Below are 19,107 nucleotides of genomic sequence, written 5' to 3' on the forward strand. Positions count from 1 at the left end.
CCTTGCCCTGGTCAGAAAGGAGAGAGTACAACCAGGTCCACTGGAACAACACTGGTCTTGGGAGCCAGACCATCTTAGCTCTGCCATTACTACAAGGAAACAGCTTTATGTCTGGAAAAGTTACTTAACGTGTCTCAACCTCAGTCGAAGCCCTATCTTCCCGGATTGTTATAAGGTTTTCTGCCTCTGAATCCAGGTGTCTCCTTGTGTTGTTATATGTGGGAAACAAATACATACTAAGCAGGAAGTTGGACATTGCCATGAAAGGAGTTCCATCTCAGGAATTCAGAGGCCTTGAACACATGGTATAAGGAAAAGGAGAAGTAAATTTTGGAGCAGTCTAAAAGCAAATCATTGTACTTTTCGGTGTTTCTGAATACCAAGGAAAGTGCACCAAAAGAAACTTGCCACCATTCCATCCTGAGCTCATCCTCAACTTGACTTTCACTACATCCCTGAAATTTCTCCATCCATGGCCTTCCCAATCCTGAACGTCATCTAATAAGGAAATCACTTAGGTTCTCTTAAGCTTGTTTCCTCATCTTAAGATTGAGCTGCGTAGCTTGTGCAGCTTAGAGAATGCTGTGCTTCTCAAGCTGATACATTTAGAGGGATCCTGACTTAACTAGCTGAAGAGATGGGTCCTGGAAGAAGGACAGGGAACTGACTGGCCTCCAGTCTGGGCTCTCTATCTCTGACCACTACCCCAGACCACCAAAACGTGCATCCCATGTAAAACTTTCTAATACTGTTAACGGAGAAAACAGTTTTCTCATGATAGATACATTCTTCCCTCTATTAATTTTGGGGGTGGGGGAAGAGGAAAGGGTTAGTCAACTAGAACACTGAAACCCAAAAAAATCGCATGGGTCACATCAAGAAGCTTCAGTGCCGGGGTACCTGGGTGGCTCGGTCAGTTAAGCATACCAACTCTTTTTTTTTTTATTATTTGTTTATGTTTATTTATTTATTTCGAGAGAGACAGAGAAAGTGAGAAGGTGAGAGGCAGAGAGAGGGGGAGAGAGATTCCCAAGCAGGCTCCACAGTGTCAGCGTGGAGCCCGATGTGGGGCTTGAACTCACGAACCGTGAGATCACGACCTGAGCTGAAACCAAGAGTCAGAGATGCTTAACCAACTGAGCCACCCAGGCACCCCAAATGTCCCAACTCTTGATTCAGCTCAGGTCATGATCTCATGGTCACACACACATCAATCAGGCTCTGTGCTGACAGTGCAGAGCCTGCTTGGGATTCTCTCTCTCCATCTCTCTCTGCCCCTCCCCTGGTCACTCTCTCTCTCTCTCTCTCTCTCTCTCTCTCTCTGTCTCTCTCTCTCTCTCTCTCTCTCCCTCTCTCTCTCTGTCAAAATAAATAAACATTAAAAAGAAGAAAAAGAAGCTTTAATACTGGTCAATTTTCTTTCCAGTTTATCTTTAAAAACCCAAAGGAAATAGTATGGGGGTGGGGGAGGGGTGAGTTTCCATGCAGTCTGTTCTGCTCTTGACAACTAGGTCACATCTCAACAGCCTCCTGCCCCTCTCATCCCTACCCCTTCCTTTTTCAATTTAAAATGTCACTGCTATTCAACCTGATGAAAGTTATGGTGAGGCAAGGAGAGTTAATGACTGTAGATTGCTTTAAATTGAAAACCCGTGTATGTCGGGAGCCACCTTGACAGCTGAGTGCTTCCCCTGGAATAGCCTAAGTAATTAAGTTTAATATTTAAGCCAAGCATAAGGTCAGATGGAACCTATCCAGGTAGTGCTTTCTGGAAACCTGAAGAAGCACAAAGCTCTACGTGTGTCCTTTTATGATGTGGAGTGGGATTGCACATGAAGAAAGGGAGGCCAGTCTCCGAAAGGCCTCACTTTCTTTTACTCTGCTACCAGAACGGATTCATTCATCCATCCAGCCAGCCAGCCATTCATCAGCAAACATGTACTGAACTCCTGTGTGCCAGCCCTGCACGAGGTGCAGCTGATGCAGAGATGAATACAGAAGCCAGAGGCAGGGAGACAGATCTGCGAACAAACCCCCTACCCGACACCGTCACAGGGGCGGCAGCAGCAGGAGATATAAGAGAGAGAGGTAGCACAGGCAAGCCTGTGAATCACTCATGGAAGAGGAAGAAGGAATCTGAGAAGGCTTCCTGGAGGAGGTAACCCTTGTAGCAGGAGGAACCTTCTAGTCTGAGCATGAGCAAGGCACTGAGGCCTGGGAAAGCAATGCAGTTTGGCCCCATCCTCCAGAGACACTGCACCCAATCATGCTGGATGGACACGACTTTATGTCCTTTTAGTGGTGCCCTCCTCTGGGATTCTGAAATCACAGATGGCCACCTTTCCTTGTGTTCTGCCTCATAGCCCCCCTGCTACCCCCGGGAGAGCACGGGCATCTTTTAAAATCTCCATATGGAAGGCAGTCTGAAATAACTAAAAGACTTTCAGCTCCAAAAGTAGACATACTGAGGTTTGATGCCCTGCTCCATCACTGTGTATCCATGCAAGCCATGCGACTTCTAAAACTTCAGATCCTTACCCCCAAACTGGGGATAGATAGTAGTAGAATCTACTTACAAGTAGTGAAATATATTTAATGAGCTATTTTCAGAAGAATACTTAGCTTAATAAATGTTCGCTCCTCTTTCCCTAAGTATAGAGCTACGTGTGCAGAAGAAAAAATATGTGGTAAATAACAAGCACATGCAAGAAATTCCAGTTGGTGCACCCTCCCTTTTGGACCCATCTCCAAAAAAGCAGTGTCAGGAAGTATAAGCATCTTATAATTACAAGCATCTTACAATCCCAACATAAAGACTCTTATGTATTAGTTACATACGTTATAAAACTGAAGACTGTTTTACTGGAGGACTTGAGAAAGACATGATTCTGGAATTTTCTACCTTGTAAGTGCTGGATTAACCAGCTATTATATCATAGTATTCCTTTCTTCAAAACCAGCTTCTAGACTTGAGTGGGGAAACCTGAAGGTAGTTTATGCAGATCATTAAGATGCACTGAAATCAGATGTTTAAACCAACAGCAGGAACTCTTTTTCTTTAAATGTGGTCAGTGGTTTTTCAAAGTGCGGTTGCTGGGCGGACAGGCTGGAGACCTACCATTCTCCCGTGTTGTTTTCCTCTCATGCTACATCTTCACAAAGGTAGGGCTGTTTCTCTGTTGCTCTCTGCTTACAATATATGACAAAAGTTTTGAATTTTACTACAAGGAAAAACTAATTCTAGCGAGTGCCCTCTTCACCCTTGCTAATGACCAAGTAAACAGAGCTCTTAGAATAAGGGTCTCCTCCTTTATATACCAGAGATGCTTGGGCATAAATTATAGCTGGGACCAAATACCGTTAACAGTTTTTGCTTTTCCCCTGGTTATGTTCCGTAGACTCATGAATATTTATGAATAGTTATTTACTATGCAACCAAAAGGTATGAATAGTGCTCAAACTGGTTAAGACTACTGTGAGAGAGTCTTCCTTCCACTTTTTAAGATTTCCACACACTGAAATCTATAGGCGAATCACATGAAATGAGACTCCTCCCTAATTATTCCCTGTGCTAATAAGTATTTGCTTCCACGCTCTAAAGATTCTGGCTTGGAAAAAAAACAGAAAGCTTGGAAATGTGTGAAGATTGCCATCTAGTGGCTATGATGTGAAGTGTCACCAACTATCAGAAAAGCCATCTTTTTTGTTCCTCACCTTTGTTCCCAAGTCTAACAATGTGACAAATGCCTTCACATTTCCTCTGTCATATCCAACGCCTCTGAAGACACTTTATCCCCATACAGCTGTAGGAATTGGTGGGATTTCAGGACATGCTAGATGACAAGGCAGCATCATTGGGGAGCCCAGGGACTCATAAATGTGCCCCTCTTATCACACATTATAGATGGCTTCCTGCAACATCTTAGCACAGGACTAGTCAGCCAGAGAAGCCCATACAATCACATCTGGAGCCTCGCCTCTGCTCCCTCCTTTCATTCTTCTATCTAGTAAGACTTCAGGCCTGGTGATATGGGTTGAATTGTGTCCCCCAAAAAGACACGTTGAGGTCTTAAAGAACTAATCCCCTGGTACCTCAGAACAAGTCCTGGTTTGGAAATAGGGTCACTGCAGACACGGTTAGTTAAATTGAGATGTGGTCATACTGTAGAAGCATGGCTCCTTAATCCAGCATGACCCATGTCCTTATAAGAAGACAGTTCCTCTGTAGAGATAGACACAGCGAGAACACCATGACCGTGAGGCAGAATTGGATTTATGCAGCTGCAAACCAAGGGATGCCAAAGATTGCCATTAAAATGGCAGATGCTCGGAATAAGCAAAGGAGGAGTCCTCTATGGCTCTCAGAGGGAACATAGTCCTGCTGACATCTTGACTTCAGACTTCTAGTCTCCAGAACTGGGCGACCATCAACTTCTGCTTAAGCCCCCGGTTTGTGATACTTTGCTGTGACAGCCGAGCAGACAAATACACCTCTCCTTTCATCTCCAGCGCCTCTTTCAGCCTAGCTGTTGAGCTGTTGAGCCGAGAGCCTAGCACAAGCTCTCATTTTCCAGACAAGCACATGTAGTGGTCCTTGGTTGCTAGCTGCTCTCCCAGCTGTCGGTCTCTCCCCTGTTCAGCTCACCCTTCACAGTGCCATATTAATCTTTCTGAAACAAAATTCTGATTCAGTCATTCTTCTGTGCTTTCAGCTACTCTTTCTGTGTCCTATAGAAACCAGATGTCTTGGCCAAACGTTCAGAACTCTTGTTGATCTGGTTCTGTCCATTTCACTTTCATATTTTATTCAAGTCCTTCAGCCACACTGCACAGGTTGCTACTAACTCCACTCCTCCCTTTCCCACTCGTGTGGTTAGGGTACCTTTCCCCCTTGCCTTCATCAGAATCAAACAATACTTCTTACAAAGAAAAGTCTTCCTCCATTTGTTCCCAGCAAGGATGCTAGGAATTTCCCAACAATTTCTCAATTCTCTGAATTCTTACAGCTCTTGGCTCTTATACCTCTGATGACATCTTTTCCATCTTGTGTTATAATTAAGTATAACTCTAATGCCTCCGTTCACTCAGCAGTCAGTAAGCTTTGAGTAGGGACCATCCCTGAATGCTCTCAATGCTCTACATGTTGAAGAAACATGATTGGATACATGATGCCCTGTAAGGAATGATTGAATAAATGTTGCACTTTCTTCAGTGTCTAGGGAATAGTCAGACATTTCTTCACTTCATCTAATACCATGCTCTCCTTTGACCTCCCTGTTCTGGCCACAGTGGCCTTTTTTAAGGTCTCCTACTTGATATGCTCCCCCTGCCCCAGGGCCTTTGTACATGTAGTTCCTTCTTCCTGGAACACTCATCCCTGCCTAGAACATCCAGTTAATTTCTTCTAATCCTTGACATTTCAGCTCGACCATCACTTCCCCAATAAAGGTTTAGTTTATCTTTCTGACCAGATCAAATTCCTGTTGTGTAAACTCCTGCAGCACCACAAATTCCTACTGTGTTACCTCTTACCTGCAACACTCACTGCAGGCACCCCTTTAACATTTCTGGTCATGGTAATTTGGTTAATGTCCATATTCCCTGCAAAACTACAAGCTCTATGGGGACAGAGACAGTTGGAAAATTATCTGCTTTAGATCACTATTGTATGCCTGTCCTATAGTAGGTGTTCAATAAACATTCATGGAGAAAACAAATGATGAGTATAGCTGCATTTACATTTGTGCAAATAATCTATTAAAATTTTCCAGTCAAACCTAATGCAGGCAATAATTATAGCACCTATAATTTTTGTACCTACTGTATGCTAGACCTTGAGCCTAATTCTTTATGTGCTCTATCTCATTGAATCCTGAAAATGACGCTATGAGTTAGCAATCATTGTCCTTGTTTTAGAGATGGGCAGTGATTCAAATAAGTAATTCTGCCCAAGATCACAGAGTTGTTAAATAGCAAAACGGTGATTGAAAACCATTGCCCATATTAAAACCATGCCAGAATTACAAAAGAAAATCAAACAATACCCTTGATCCTTTTGAATACACATGATAAACATAAAAGACTGACCAGATAGTGCTACATCCTTGCAGTCACATTATTTATTAAAGTGTAGGTTTCTCAGTAGCAAAGCTGTATATTTCTCAAGGGACTGTATCTTGTTTACCAACTAAAGACCCATTAGCTGGCACAGGGCCTGGCACACGGTAGGTGTTCGATACATACTTGAAAAAAGTTTGTCACATCCTTGTGAAAAATAAACACATATAGCCAGGGCCAAACATCTGCTTTGGAGAAAGCAAATAAAGAAGGAAGAAAGGGAAAAGAAAGGAGATAGGGTACAAAAGGTATTGAGCACCTACTGTGTTTTGGTGTGCTAATGTAGATGGCTTTATTATTGTAGATGTTCTCTCACCTAAACCTAAAATAACACCGTGACACCATTATATTATTCCTGCTTTTTGCAGATGAGAAATCTGATGCTTAGAAAAGGTTTTAACCTCAGGGCTGAGTGGTTCCACAGTCTGTAAGGATGGGCCAGTATGGTGATTGGCAACATCACAGATAGGTGAAGGCTTCCAGGTCAAGGTCAACAACCACCTGTGAAGCTCCCAGAATGGCTGTGTGATACTGCTTGGAAACCCATTCTCCTGACTAACTTGGAAGATGAAGGTTTAAGTGAGCCACAGGACTCCTCACTTCCATTTCTGTTGGTTTTACTTCCCAATGTCCGTTATTTTTGCACACAACCATCTCCTAGTTCTTTACCTGAACGTTTGAAGGGGGGGGGGGGGGGGAAATGGCTTGCTGAAATGGAAGTGCCATCAGGCTCCTGATTTCTTCCAAAACAATCAGTCAACCCTTTTAATTTACTTACTGCAATGAATGTCTGACAGTCCAGATCCCTCCACAGTAATAAACAGAAAGAGTAACAGTGAAAATGACTGAGGATAACAGCCAGAGAAAATTGAAACCATGGCACCGAGCCCCATAATAATGCTCGAGGACAGTGGCGCAGTGGGGAACTCAACTGCACATTGACTAACACCTAAGATCAGCATGAGGTTACATCCTCTGCAAGGCAGGAGTAGGGCACTTCTTGGGTGCACACTGAATTAGTGAAGTGGTACCATCTTCCTGATACCGTCTATTTGACCATTAGGTAACTCTTGTGACAATACTTCTCTTATGTAACATTTCTACATGCACTCCATCATCTTCCTCTCAGAATAACCACATGCAATGGAGAAGGCAGTTACAATTACTATCACCGTTGTACGGTTTAGGACACGGAGGCTGGGACAGTAATGGCTCCTCTAAGGGCTCACAGCTAATCGGGGCAGAATAAAGACTGGAACTTGGTCTATTGAATTCTTATGCTCTCTCCACGACCCCTCACTACTTCCTAATAAGACACATAGAGGAATACGCTTACTAAAAGTTTCCCACACGAATAACTCCTTTCCAAGTGATGCCCACCAGGGGAAAGTTGGTGAGGGCTCTGTAAGGGTGCTTGATGGGCCAGTGAGGTCGGTCGCTGTGTTCCTCTAGCCTGAGATAGGAGGTCTACAGGCAGTCCTCAAGGAGTGTGCTGAACCAGGGAAGCCAAAGTTGCTGCTGATAAAGTGTGAGAGCAGTGAGTAGCATACTGTAAAAGGCGCACAAGGGTGCTCATCAAATGACATCCATACACATGAGTGCCCAGGCCGCCGCTGTTCTTTAAGAACTTATCTCTACCCGCAGGCTAAATAGTACTGAAATTAGTAATAATAATAATAATAATAATAATAACAACAACGATAATGTTTTATAATTTTGGGTAATATCAGCTTTAATCCTCATCCAGCTGTACAAAATGTATTATTAGCCCCATTTTACAGATGGGAAAACTGATGTTTTTCAAGGTGTAAGGATTTACTGCTACCAAGTGGGCAGTTTTCAGATCTGATGCTGGTTGGTTCTTTGATGTTTTTTTTTTTCCACCCTATCATGTTTCTTTCAGATGTCGTTAATTCAATCAGTTGGGATAATAATTTAGTAAGTTAAATATTTTAGCCTACAGACCTTTTCTTTCTTTTCCTTAAGTTGTCTAGATCTTGTGGTGAGGTATTCATCCCATGGCTTTGTTTGTGCCAGTTTAAGCATGCTTGCCTTTAGAGTGTTATTTTGGCTTTACTTAAAGCACAAAGGAGGTGCTAACATTTTTTAAGTGAATGTTTGCCCCCTTCAGTTTGATTTAGTGGTCTGGGGTTCCCCCTAGTCCCTTTGAATCAAATTTGCTCTGGAATCATGTTTATTTCTTATGTATTTGGAATAACTGATGTGCTCCTAAAGGAAAAAGGAATATGGGGAGGGAGGGGCAGCGTGTGAGATTAATCTTTAACAGAAAGGACAAATCCAGTTTAAGCAAAGGGAAAAGAGACAGTGTAAGGGCCACTGTCACTCTCAAAACCTGCAAAAGGCTTCTCTGGGCACATTACAGCCATTCCCAAAGCAGGAGAGCCACCAGGCACCAGTTCAACAAAGATGAAGGCCAAGATGATGGATTCCAAGTAATAGAACGACCAAGGCTGTATTCTTGGGAACTGTGTCTTCTTGAAAAATGCCCTGAGTTCAGCATTGTGTGTACTCCTCAGGAATATGTTACTGCCTATAAGTGATCCATGTGAGAAATTATGTGTGACATCCGGGTGGTCTCTTACAAAGACCCTGAACCCCATGTCCTGAAACAGGTCAGTGACCACCATAGGAAGGAAGGATGTCAATTGTGGCTTCCCCTCCCCTGGAGAATTTAGGAAGTATGTATAACCACCAAGACTTTGATGTATCATCTCATTTAGACCTTACACGAGGCTTGCATAAAGAGCCCTTGACTGCTGCTCACTCAGTTATTTGATATGTATGTTTATTAAGTACATACTGCATGTCAGGCCCTGTGCTGGGGATACTGCCCCGTTGGAATTTACTTTCTAAGGAAAAGAGAGAAAGTGAGAAGATAAAATACTAGCAAGGGGGCTAGGGAGAAAACCACCAGTGGCAGAGGGAAGGAAGGAGGGCGTGGCATCCTCTCAGCCTTGCTGTGCTGGGCATCCATCCACCACCACCACCCCCAAACCCCCACACCTATCCCCACCCCGCTCCACCCTCCACTCTCTCCTACCCATCCTCCTGATTTCTCCCCCTCCGCTCCGTGTTCCCTCCCCGCTCCCTCCCTGTTCCGTCTGGTCGTGGGTGTCCCGCGAGCCCTCCAAGCCAGCCTCGCCCTCCCACCGCGCAACTGTCCAGCCTGAACCCGCCCGCGCCCACCGCCCCTGCGAACTGGTGCCTGCATCCACGATGGGAAATGAAGCTAGTTACCCGACGGAGATGTGCTCCCACTTCAACCACGATGAAATTAAAAGGCTGAGCAAGAGATTTAAGAAGCTGGACTTGGACTGTTCGGGCTCTCTGAGCGTGGACGAGTTCTTGTCCCTGCCCGAGCTGCGGCAGAACCCGTTGGTGCAGCGAGTGATCGACGTCTTCGACACCGACGGCAATGGAGAGGTGGACTTTGAGGAGTTCGTCGTGGGGACCTCCCAGTTCAGCGTCAGGGGGGACGAGGAGCAGAAGTTGAGGTTTGCCTTCAGCATCTATGACATGGATAAAGACGGCTACATTTCCAACGGGGAGCTGTTCCAGGTGCTGAAGATGATGGTGGGGAACAACCTGCAAGACTGGCAGTTACAGCAGATCGTGGACAAAACCATCATCATCCTGGACAGGGATGGCGACGGGAGAATATCCTTCGAGGAATTCAGTGCGGTGGTCGGAAACCTGGAGGTCCACAAGAAGTTGGTGGTAATTGTGTGAGGCTTTTTTTTAAGAGCACCACCCACCAACTCTCACTTAACCTGTCTCTTTCAAGATGAGCTCCAGGCAGCCCAGCACCTGTCTCTCTTGACTTATTTGGAAGTGTTTCTCTTTGTGAAGCCACATTGTCTAACGTGAACCTCATGACCAGCTCAGTGTTATTAATTCCTCTCTCAGTGATTCAGGGTAACACTCTAGAGGAGCGTGGTGGGGAAAGAAAAACAAATGGCTTTTATAAACGTCTTTTTCTTTGCTTTGATCCAGAAACCAAACTATAAAGAGTCAAGAAGAAGTTGAAAACTTCAAAAATAAGAATATATACACTTCTTTGCCTCTACTTCTCATGCTTGTACATGGAGAAAACTGCACAATTTCAGTCAGGTGTTAGGTGAACTACTTTCATTTATCTGTGGTATCCAGGTATTTTTTGACAGGTTGTTAACTTCCTATTGTGGCAACAGGAATAAATATATTTCTCTTGGCTGAGCACCTTTTAAGCAGCTCTCTCTGGATAGGGAAAGCCCATCCTTCCCTTTCCCAGGCTGCAGCCCCCTTCCCATCTTCACCCAGAAATCCCTGAGCATGTCTGAAGGGCTCCTCCTCTCTCATTGTTCCAGCTCCTGCCCAGAGGCTGGTCTCAGGGCTCTTGCAAGAAATACTAAGCCTGGACTGAATGCCCAGCCCAACTATCAGCCTCAGTGGTGGTCAGTCTTTCAGGATGGACTACCCGCCCCCAATATTAAGTTTGGTTAAGGTTGCTTCCAGACAGACAGGGCAGGGACCTTCTTAGAAAGCTCTCACCTCCAAAACTCACCACCACCCGCCAACCCCCAATTAAAGGGAAGGGGACAGATTCAGAGTCGTTCTTCCCACAAGGCAGAGTCAGTGAAGATCTCAGCTGCAGCGGGCTTCCCCTGGGATGCTGAAGTGGTGTTGCTCCTGGTACTCAAAAGATGAAGAGATGGGCAAACATATCTCGGCAGCAGGCAGGGGGAATGCTGTCTGCACTGACTAAAACTTAGCTTTAAACATAAGACCTGGGGCCTGGCAGGGAAACTGAGAGAAGGGAGGACTTTTCATTCCTCACACCCTAACAAATCTGCAGCCAAAGGGTGTACCAGAGCCTGTTCACACTGGATCAGTGTGTATGCATCTCTTCCTACCCCTGTGTTCAGTGATGTCATGTCGATAGTTTGAAATTGGTTGTGGTGGAACTAGTATATCACAGAAAGGAGCAAAAGGTTTTTGTTTTGTTCTGTTGGAGAACCATCGTACCAGTAAATCTACCAGATGTTACCAGCTCTCCAAGGCCCCACTTACTGTCAGTTCTCAGAAAACAAGCTGTCCTTGGTCCCAGCATCTGCCACTTCCCACCAATCCTCTTCCTCAGAGTGGACACTCCCCCTGGTCTCAAAACACCAGGACAATGAGACATACTCTCCCTACACTGGACAAAACTCAGGTGACGTTGCTCAGGATGAGGAAGATCTATTTGAAAGATACTATCATTCCTATGTTTTGAAGAAGAGAGTAGCTAGTCTTGAAAAAACAAAAGTAAGAAAAATAAGTCCACAATTTTAATTACTGTCAGGGCACCCATCTGCCAAAGGCTCCCCTACTTTTTATTTAGTAGATTATCTTGGAACCACAAAAGATAGGACTCTTTGTCCCCTTAATTCCTGTGCGGTCCTAATGTATTAATGGTTAGTAAATGGTACCAACCCTGTAGTGTTATGAGTCATACCCCTATTGCAGGATAACATCATTCAAAGGTTCAGACACAACTGGGTTTGGATTCATTTACAACTGGGTTTTTATGACAGTCACTTATTAGCTGTGTGAGCATGAGCAAGTTACTTAACCTCTCAGTGTCCTTTCTCCTAATTAAAACAAGGATCCCTCCTATGGTTATTTAGAGGATTCGAAAAGATAAAACATGGTTGTCTCGGTCAGTAGACCATACGATTCTTGATCTAGGCGTTGTGAGTAGGTGTAGAGCCTACTAAAAAAATAAATAAAAATAAATAAAACATGTAAAGTGCCTAGAACACAATGGGTTCATTCTAATTCCCTTCCATTCCATTCATATATATATATATATATATATATATATATATATATATATATGAAACAGGAGGCCTATTGGTTCTTTTTGAACCCTTACTTAGTACTCAGCCACACCACTCTAAAATTAACTGAACATTTGGGTAATCCTAATCCAGAAAGGAAGCAATGTCATAGTCCTTCCCACCCTCTCATTTGCAGAAGGAACAAAGACTTCTTGACTGGAGAAAGTTAAAATGAAAGACCCTCATTCTGATAAAAAGATCAGGTCAGAGGTTGCCAGAAGCCCCGAAGGAGAGGAAGATGACAGGTGGAGCACAGGGCATATTTAGGAGTGCAAAACTGTTCTGGATGATACTCTAATGATGAATATATGACATTGCCCATTTTGGAAGACTCCATAAAAGGCACGACACAAAGAGTGGGCCTAATGTAAATGACGCAATTTAGTTAACAATAAACCTATCAAGTTGGTCCATCACTTGAAAGAAATGCACCCCTTGAAGAAGTTACTAACTGAAGCTGTGTAGGCAAGAAGGGATATATGCAAACGTTTTATACTTTCTACACATTTCTGTAAACCTGTTCTTCAAATAGTCTATTAAAATTTTTTTTAAAAAATAAAAGATTCTCATTCAAGCCCAACCTGTTTGATTTTTGTGGAGGAAACTTTGCATGAGGAAAGCGAGCATGGTAGTGTTAGCCAAGAAGGCCTCTCGGAGACATTATTTATGTACTCTGCAATGTGCACATTAAAATACAGAAATTTTAAATTATGACCAAGGGTTTGAAACATGTTGGGTTACATGTTTAAATTTAACAAGAAGAGGAAAAATATTTCAGCTTTTGGACTGGCTAGAATTAACAAGCTAATTGCTCAATCAGTCAGGGCTTTATGGCAATGACCTTGAACTGAGAGCCTGTTCCTAACTTCAGCAATTGGAAAGATCTGACTGTATAGGTGTTTGGTTGTATGGATATTTGGGAAGAAAGATCACATTCATTTCCAAGTTAGAATACTCTGATTTTTCTGTTAATTGTCAGTTGCCAACAAATCTAGTTCTGTACAGCTTCTTGGGGTGATAATGGTAGTTAACACTTACTGAACACCTGTCCCAGGTATTATTACATTTGTTATATCATTTAGTCATAACAACACTGTGAAGTAGGTGCCATCATTCAGTTTAACAGATGATGCTGTAGAGAGATCTAGAATCTTCTCCAAGGTCTCCCAGCTGGTGAACGGCAAAGCAAGAACCTAAACCAGGCTTTCTGACCCCAAACACTGAGCTTTTTCCACCTCACCGCATTGCCACCTATTTTTTATAGTTCTTGTATTTACCCACTTCAGATATATTTACCCACTTCAGATTATTTCTGATAGTCTTTTTTTGTTTTTGATTTTTTTTTTTTAACATTTATTTATCTTTGAGAGACAGACAGAGAGCAAGTGGGGGAGGGACAGAGAGAGGGAGAAACAGAATCTGAAGCAGGCTCCAGGCTCTGAGCTGTCAACACAGAGCCCGATGCAGGGCTCGAACCCACGAACAACAAGGTCATGACCTGAGCCGAAGTCGGACACTTAACCGACTGCCCCAGGCAGTCGGACACTTAACCCAGGCGCCCCTCTGATAGTCTTGTTAATGTAATCAAGCCTCAGTTTTCACCAAAGGTATGAACTGTCAAGAAGCAAGCAGCCCCCTCCACTTTCATTCTGCACATTGCGGGCGGCGGGTGGGAAGAGTTAGGCAAGGCAGTCCTTTTTCTTTTTTTTTTTTTTTTTAGAAAAGATTAAAAAAGTTTTTTAATTTATTGTTCAATTTACATCCAAGTTAGCACATGGTGCAACAATGATTTCAGGAGTAGATTCCTTAATGCCCCTTACCCATTTAGACGATCACCCCTCCCACAACCCCTCCAGCAACCCTCTTTATTCTCTATATTTAGGAGTCTTTTAGGTTTTATCCCTGTTTTTATATTATTTTTGTTTCCCTTCCCTTATGTCCATCTGTTTTCTCTCCTAAAGTCCTCATATGAGTGAAGTCATATGATATTTGCCTTTCTCTGACTAATTTCGCTTAGCATAATACCCTCCAGTTCCATCTATATAGTTGCAAATGGCAAGATTTCATCCTTTTTGATTGTCAAGTAATACTCCATTTTGTGTGTGTATGTGTGTGTGTGTGTGTGTGTATACATATATACTACATCTTTATCCGTTCATCTGCCGATGGACATTATGGGCTCTTTCCATACTCTGGCTATTGTCAGTAGCGCTGCTATAAACATTGGGGTGCATGTGCCCCTTCAAAACAGCACACCTGTATCCCTTGGATATATACCTAGTAGTGCAATTGCTGGGTGTAGGGTAGTTCTATTTTTAATCTTTTGAGGAACCTCCATACTGTTTTCCAGAGTGGCTGCACCAGTTTGCATCCCCACCAGCAGTGCAAAAGAGATCCTCTTTCTCCCCATCCTCGCCAACATCTGTTGTTGCCTGAGTTGTTAATGTTTGCCATTCTGACAGCTGTGAGGTGGTATCTCATTGTGGTTTTGATTTGTATTTCCCTGATGATGAGTGATGTGGAGCATTTTTTCATGTGTCAGCCATCTAGATGTCTTCTTTGGAGAAGTGTCTATTCATGTCTTTTGCCCATTTCTTCACTGGATTATTCATTTTTTGGGTGTTGAGTTTGAGAAGTTCTTTCTAGATTTTGGATACTAGCGCTTTATCTGACATGTCATTTAAGCAAGACAGTCTTATCTTCTACCTTCATCTCATTTTGAAAAATAAGTGACAGTATTTAGATTAAACTGATAACAGCAACCAATATACTCCGCAGCTGTACAGATCAGTAACAATATGTTGTTAGGAATCCTATATTAATGAATTGTCTCTGCTCTCTACCATATGTTGTAATCCCAAACCACTAAACACCTCTTTTTTTTAAACACAGGAGAAAATACAGCCTTAGCACTGTTGGTTTATCCTCTTAAGTCTATCATGCTTTAGATACATTCTCAGGGAAAACACTCAGGAAATTTTTGTGTTGTTTAGTTACAAATTCTATTCTTCACTTCTCTATGCTATTGATTCTCTCTGTTAGCATGTAGGAGGCCATTGGTACAGCTACTGTGTTTTGTCTATTTTGCATGCCTCAAAAAGGAAGAGGTTTGGGTGTTTTTAAGGACAAGGTGACATCATAAAAGTCAGGCCACTAGACTGAGAATCAGAACTGGACCCCTCTCCTTTCATATTTGCTACTGTAGCTATCCTAAAGGCTGGTGACTGTGTGAAGAGCAGCAAATCATGTGTCAGCTTTAAAGGCATTAGCTGATTCACAATGAAAAAACAGAACACTGAAGGGACACCAGCAGCCAGAAAGCTGCATACAACCCGACAGTTCAGAGGCTTACTCTGACCCAGCAGTGAATTTTTTGTTGTTCACTTTACATGATGTTTGTCCTCACAAATTTTTAATGTTTGTTTATTTATTTTGAGAGAGAGAGAGAGAGAGAGAGAGAGAGCTCACAGGCATGCGAGCAGGAGGGAGGCAGAGAAAGAGGGAAAGAGAGAATCCCAAACAGGCTCCACAGTGTTAGCACAGAGGCTGATGTGGGGCTCGATCTCACGAGCCATGAGATCGTGACCTGAGCCAAAATCAAGACTTGGACACTTAACTGACTGAGCCACCCATGCGTCCCCGTCCTCACAATTTTTTTATTTTCCAATATTTTTAAAATCTGAAAATTTTAAATCAAAGCCCATATCATAAAGGAATGCATGCCACCCCGAGATGAGTGTGAGCTTTCATTGGCTAAGGCACCTCTGAAGCAAGGAGCTGAAATGCAAAGTCTCAACAAAGAGAAAATAACGTGTTCCACTCTTTAGTACAAAAGCTCAGGATGGATTAAAGTGCTTGTTATTTTTCAGAAATACAGCAACTGCTCATAAAACATGTATCCCAACTGATACTCTTGTAACAACAGAAACAATAGAAGAATTTATAATAGTCAAAATAAATGTACCATATAAAATTTCAAACTTCTGGATAATAAAATCTCACAAAACAAAGCTAACGGTAAAACTTAAAAATTAGAGAAACATAAGTAACATGTTTGGAAAGAGGTTAATAGCTTTTTCTAGTAAAAAGCCTCACCTTGTCTGAAATCTATAATTGGCAAAGGATACAAATACAGTATTCATACAAAAGGAGATAGGAAAAACAAACATCAAAAAATAGTTAGCCTCACTAAATAAATACAAATCAGAACATTTAAAACAGGAAAAAATGATTAATTATGAAACAGGCTTGGGGTGCCTGGGTGGCTCAGTTGAGCATCCAATTTCGGCTCAGCTCTTGATCTCGCAGTCTGTGGGTTCGAGCCCCACATCAGGCTCTATGCTGACAGCTCAGAGCCTGGAGCCTGCTTCAGATTCTGTCTCCCTTTTTCTGCCCCTCCCCCACTCACACTCTGTCTCTCTCTCACTCTCAAAAATAAATAAACTTAAAAAAAAAAAAGAAAGAAAGAAACAGGCTTGGCAAGAATGTGAGCAATCTGTGCATTGTGGCAGCCCTGGGAATGATTTTCTTCACATTTTGTGAGGGCTGTTTCACACACTACAAGGCATCAGAATGGTTATACTCTCTAACCTGTTAATATCACCCATTGCAATATGTATGTCAGAGAAGCACAAACAATTTTTAAATGCTATACACAAATTATTTTTTGTTGCAGCAATATTTATCGTGTATGTATAATGAATAATATTAAAGAAAATGAAACACTTGACAGTTTGAGATTAGTTAAGTCAATTATGATAAATAATAGGTGATAATATAGAGTCATTAAAATTAATAAAACGACTAAACTCACATTTTTAAAAAATTGTATTGTTTTTTAAAAAGGATGATTGTTATATGTTATGGTTACATAACTCTGGAAAATACATATGTGTATGGTTCATATGCAGTTCAGAAGAGAAAATGAAGAATTGAAAGAAAGTATTTGTAGGGTCGTCTGGCTGGCTCAGTTGGGAGAGCATGAGACTCTTGACCTTGGGTTTGTGAGTTTGAGCCCTGTGAGAAGGAAGGGAGATGATTCGTTTTTAGAAAAAGCAAACAAAAGCTGTGCTGTCTAATTAACAGTAGGTTTACAACCTATTGTAAATATATATATATATGAAGCTCTCCCTCCCCCATAATGGAGTCCCAAACCCTTGAGCCCTTCACTTTCTGGTTCTTCTTCCCATCTCTGCTTCACCAGGCTTATTTTCATGGCCTTTGCAATAATCATGAACCAAAGAACAAAGGGGAGAGGGACCAAAAGTCTCTGCATCACCTCAGGGAATGTACATTTGTTCCAATCAGACTACTTTTTGCCTTAGTAGGCATAGGACATAGGTGATGTCTGCATAAGGCTGTAACCTCTGTAGTACTCAGCCAATGAGGAGCCAGGGGAGGGACTTGCAAGCTAGGAGATAGTCTGCTGTAACTGCCCCAAGTGTGCCTGGCCATCAGACACACTCTTGCAAGAACGTTGATTAAAGCCTCACTTCACTGTGCTCCTAGTATCCGTGTCCCTCCTTTGATTGGGTCAGTGGCTTATTTCTCACAAGCCCCATGTTGGGTTGTAGAGATTACTGAAAAATTAAAAAAATTTTTTGTATTTATTTTTGGGAGAGTGCAAGAGGCAGAGGGATAGAGAGAGGGGGACAGAGGGTCCAAAGCAGTGCACTTCACTGACAGGCTGATAGCAGTGAGCCTGATGTGGGGCTTGAACTCACTAACTGAGAGATCATGACCTGACTGGAAGTCAGACACTCAACCCCCTGGGCCACCCAGGTGCCCCTAAAATATTTTTTTAAACAAGAAAGTATTTGTATAGGAAAAGGATTATGGTTAATCATCTCTAAGTTTTAGAAATATTTTTCTGAGTTGTTTTAATAATAAATTTAGATTTTCAAAAGACTGCACAATGGAGCTAATGTGGCAAATTGAGCACCAAGTCCAAAGCTGAAAAATGGTTGTCAAAGCCTAGAAGGAACAGGGGCTTGGGAAATGTAAGCAACAGAGAGAGAATTTCTTCAGCAGCATGGGCAGTGCCATGGTGACAGAGCCATTAAGCAGATTCCAGGTTAAAGAAGACAGAGGTAGGGGCTCCTGGGTGGCTCAGTCAGTTAAGCAGCCCAGTTGGGCTCAGGTCATGATCTTGTGGTCTGTGGGTTTGAGCCCCGTGTCAGGCTTTGTGCTGACAGCTCAGACTACCCTCAGAGGTAGTATGTATAGACGCAACAATGAATCTGCCAAATTTATTGAGCTGCTGTTCTTCTGGTCAAAAGAGTGGGTGGCAAATATATATATATATATATATATATAAAAATCAGGTTTTCTAAATTAGAAACAGCATTTGCTTCCTACTCATCTTGCTTCCAAGTATCTAGGAGTCATCCATATTTCAGAAGCTCCACAGCCTTTCTTTTCTTTACCTCTCACTAAAACCATTATCCCCCCACCTACTCCTGTTCTTTTTTTTTTTTTTAATGTTTATTTTTGAGAGAGAGAGAGGGAAACACAGAATCTGAAGCAAGCTCCACTGTCAGCACAGAGCCTGACACGGGGCTCAAATCCACGAGCCGTGAGATCATAACCTGAGCTGAAGTCAGACATTTAACCGACTGAGCCACCCAGGCACCCCTTTTGTTTTTCTTTAATAAGAACAGGAGTAGGAGCTGTTCTTATGAAAGAAAATCGAAAGGGGCACTTGAGTGGCTCAGTCTGTTAAGCGTCCAACTCTTGATTTCAGCTTAGGTCATGATCTCATGGTTTGCGAATTCAAGCCCCACATCTAGGCTAGCTCTGCTGACAGTGTGGAGCCTGCTTGGGATTCTCGCTCTCTCTCCCCTGCTTGCTCTTTCTGTCTCTCTCTCAAAAAATAAATTAAAAAAAATTTTTTTAAGAACAACGAAAATTATTGTGAACACCAGGATTGGGTTTTGCAGACTCAAAGAGGAGACCATGCAAAGTTTAAAGCACTAAATCACTGAAATATGAAATGATCTCCCCTGGTTCTTGTAGTTATTTTGCTCTGAGAGAAGCATATTTACAAGGTGTTGGAAATCATGAGAGTAATTATAACTAAGTTTCTTTTCAGATATATACTGTATTTAATAAG

The 19,107-nt window shown here is 42.5% G+C and overlaps 2 protein-coding genes across 3 annotated transcripts in view; both read left to right on the forward strand.

The window, feature by feature from the left end:
* The window catches only part of GRIN3A (glutamate ionotropic receptor NMDA type subunit 3A), a 169,333-nt gene that overhangs the window by 131,893 nt on the left and 18,333 nt on the right, over positions 1-19,107 (forward strand). The gene's annotated exons all lie outside the window — the stretch shown is intronic.
* PPP3R2 (protein phosphatase 3 regulatory subunit B, beta) lies at positions 9,207-10,348 on the forward strand. The gene has a single exon (XM_047829610.1). It carries the CDS (start codon positions 9,355-9,357, stop codon positions 9,865-9,867), a length of 513 nt encoding a protein of 170 aa, XP_047685566.1. The 5' UTR covers positions 9,207-9,354; the 3' UTR covers positions 9,868-10,348.

This window comes from Prionailurus viverrinus, chromosome D4 (assembly GCF_022837055.1).
Source record: "Prionailurus viverrinus isolate Anna chromosome D4, UM_Priviv_1.0, whole genome shotgun sequence".
Taxonomy (NCBI): domain Eukaryota; kingdom Metazoa; phylum Chordata; class Mammalia; order Carnivora; family Felidae; genus Prionailurus; species Prionailurus viverrinus.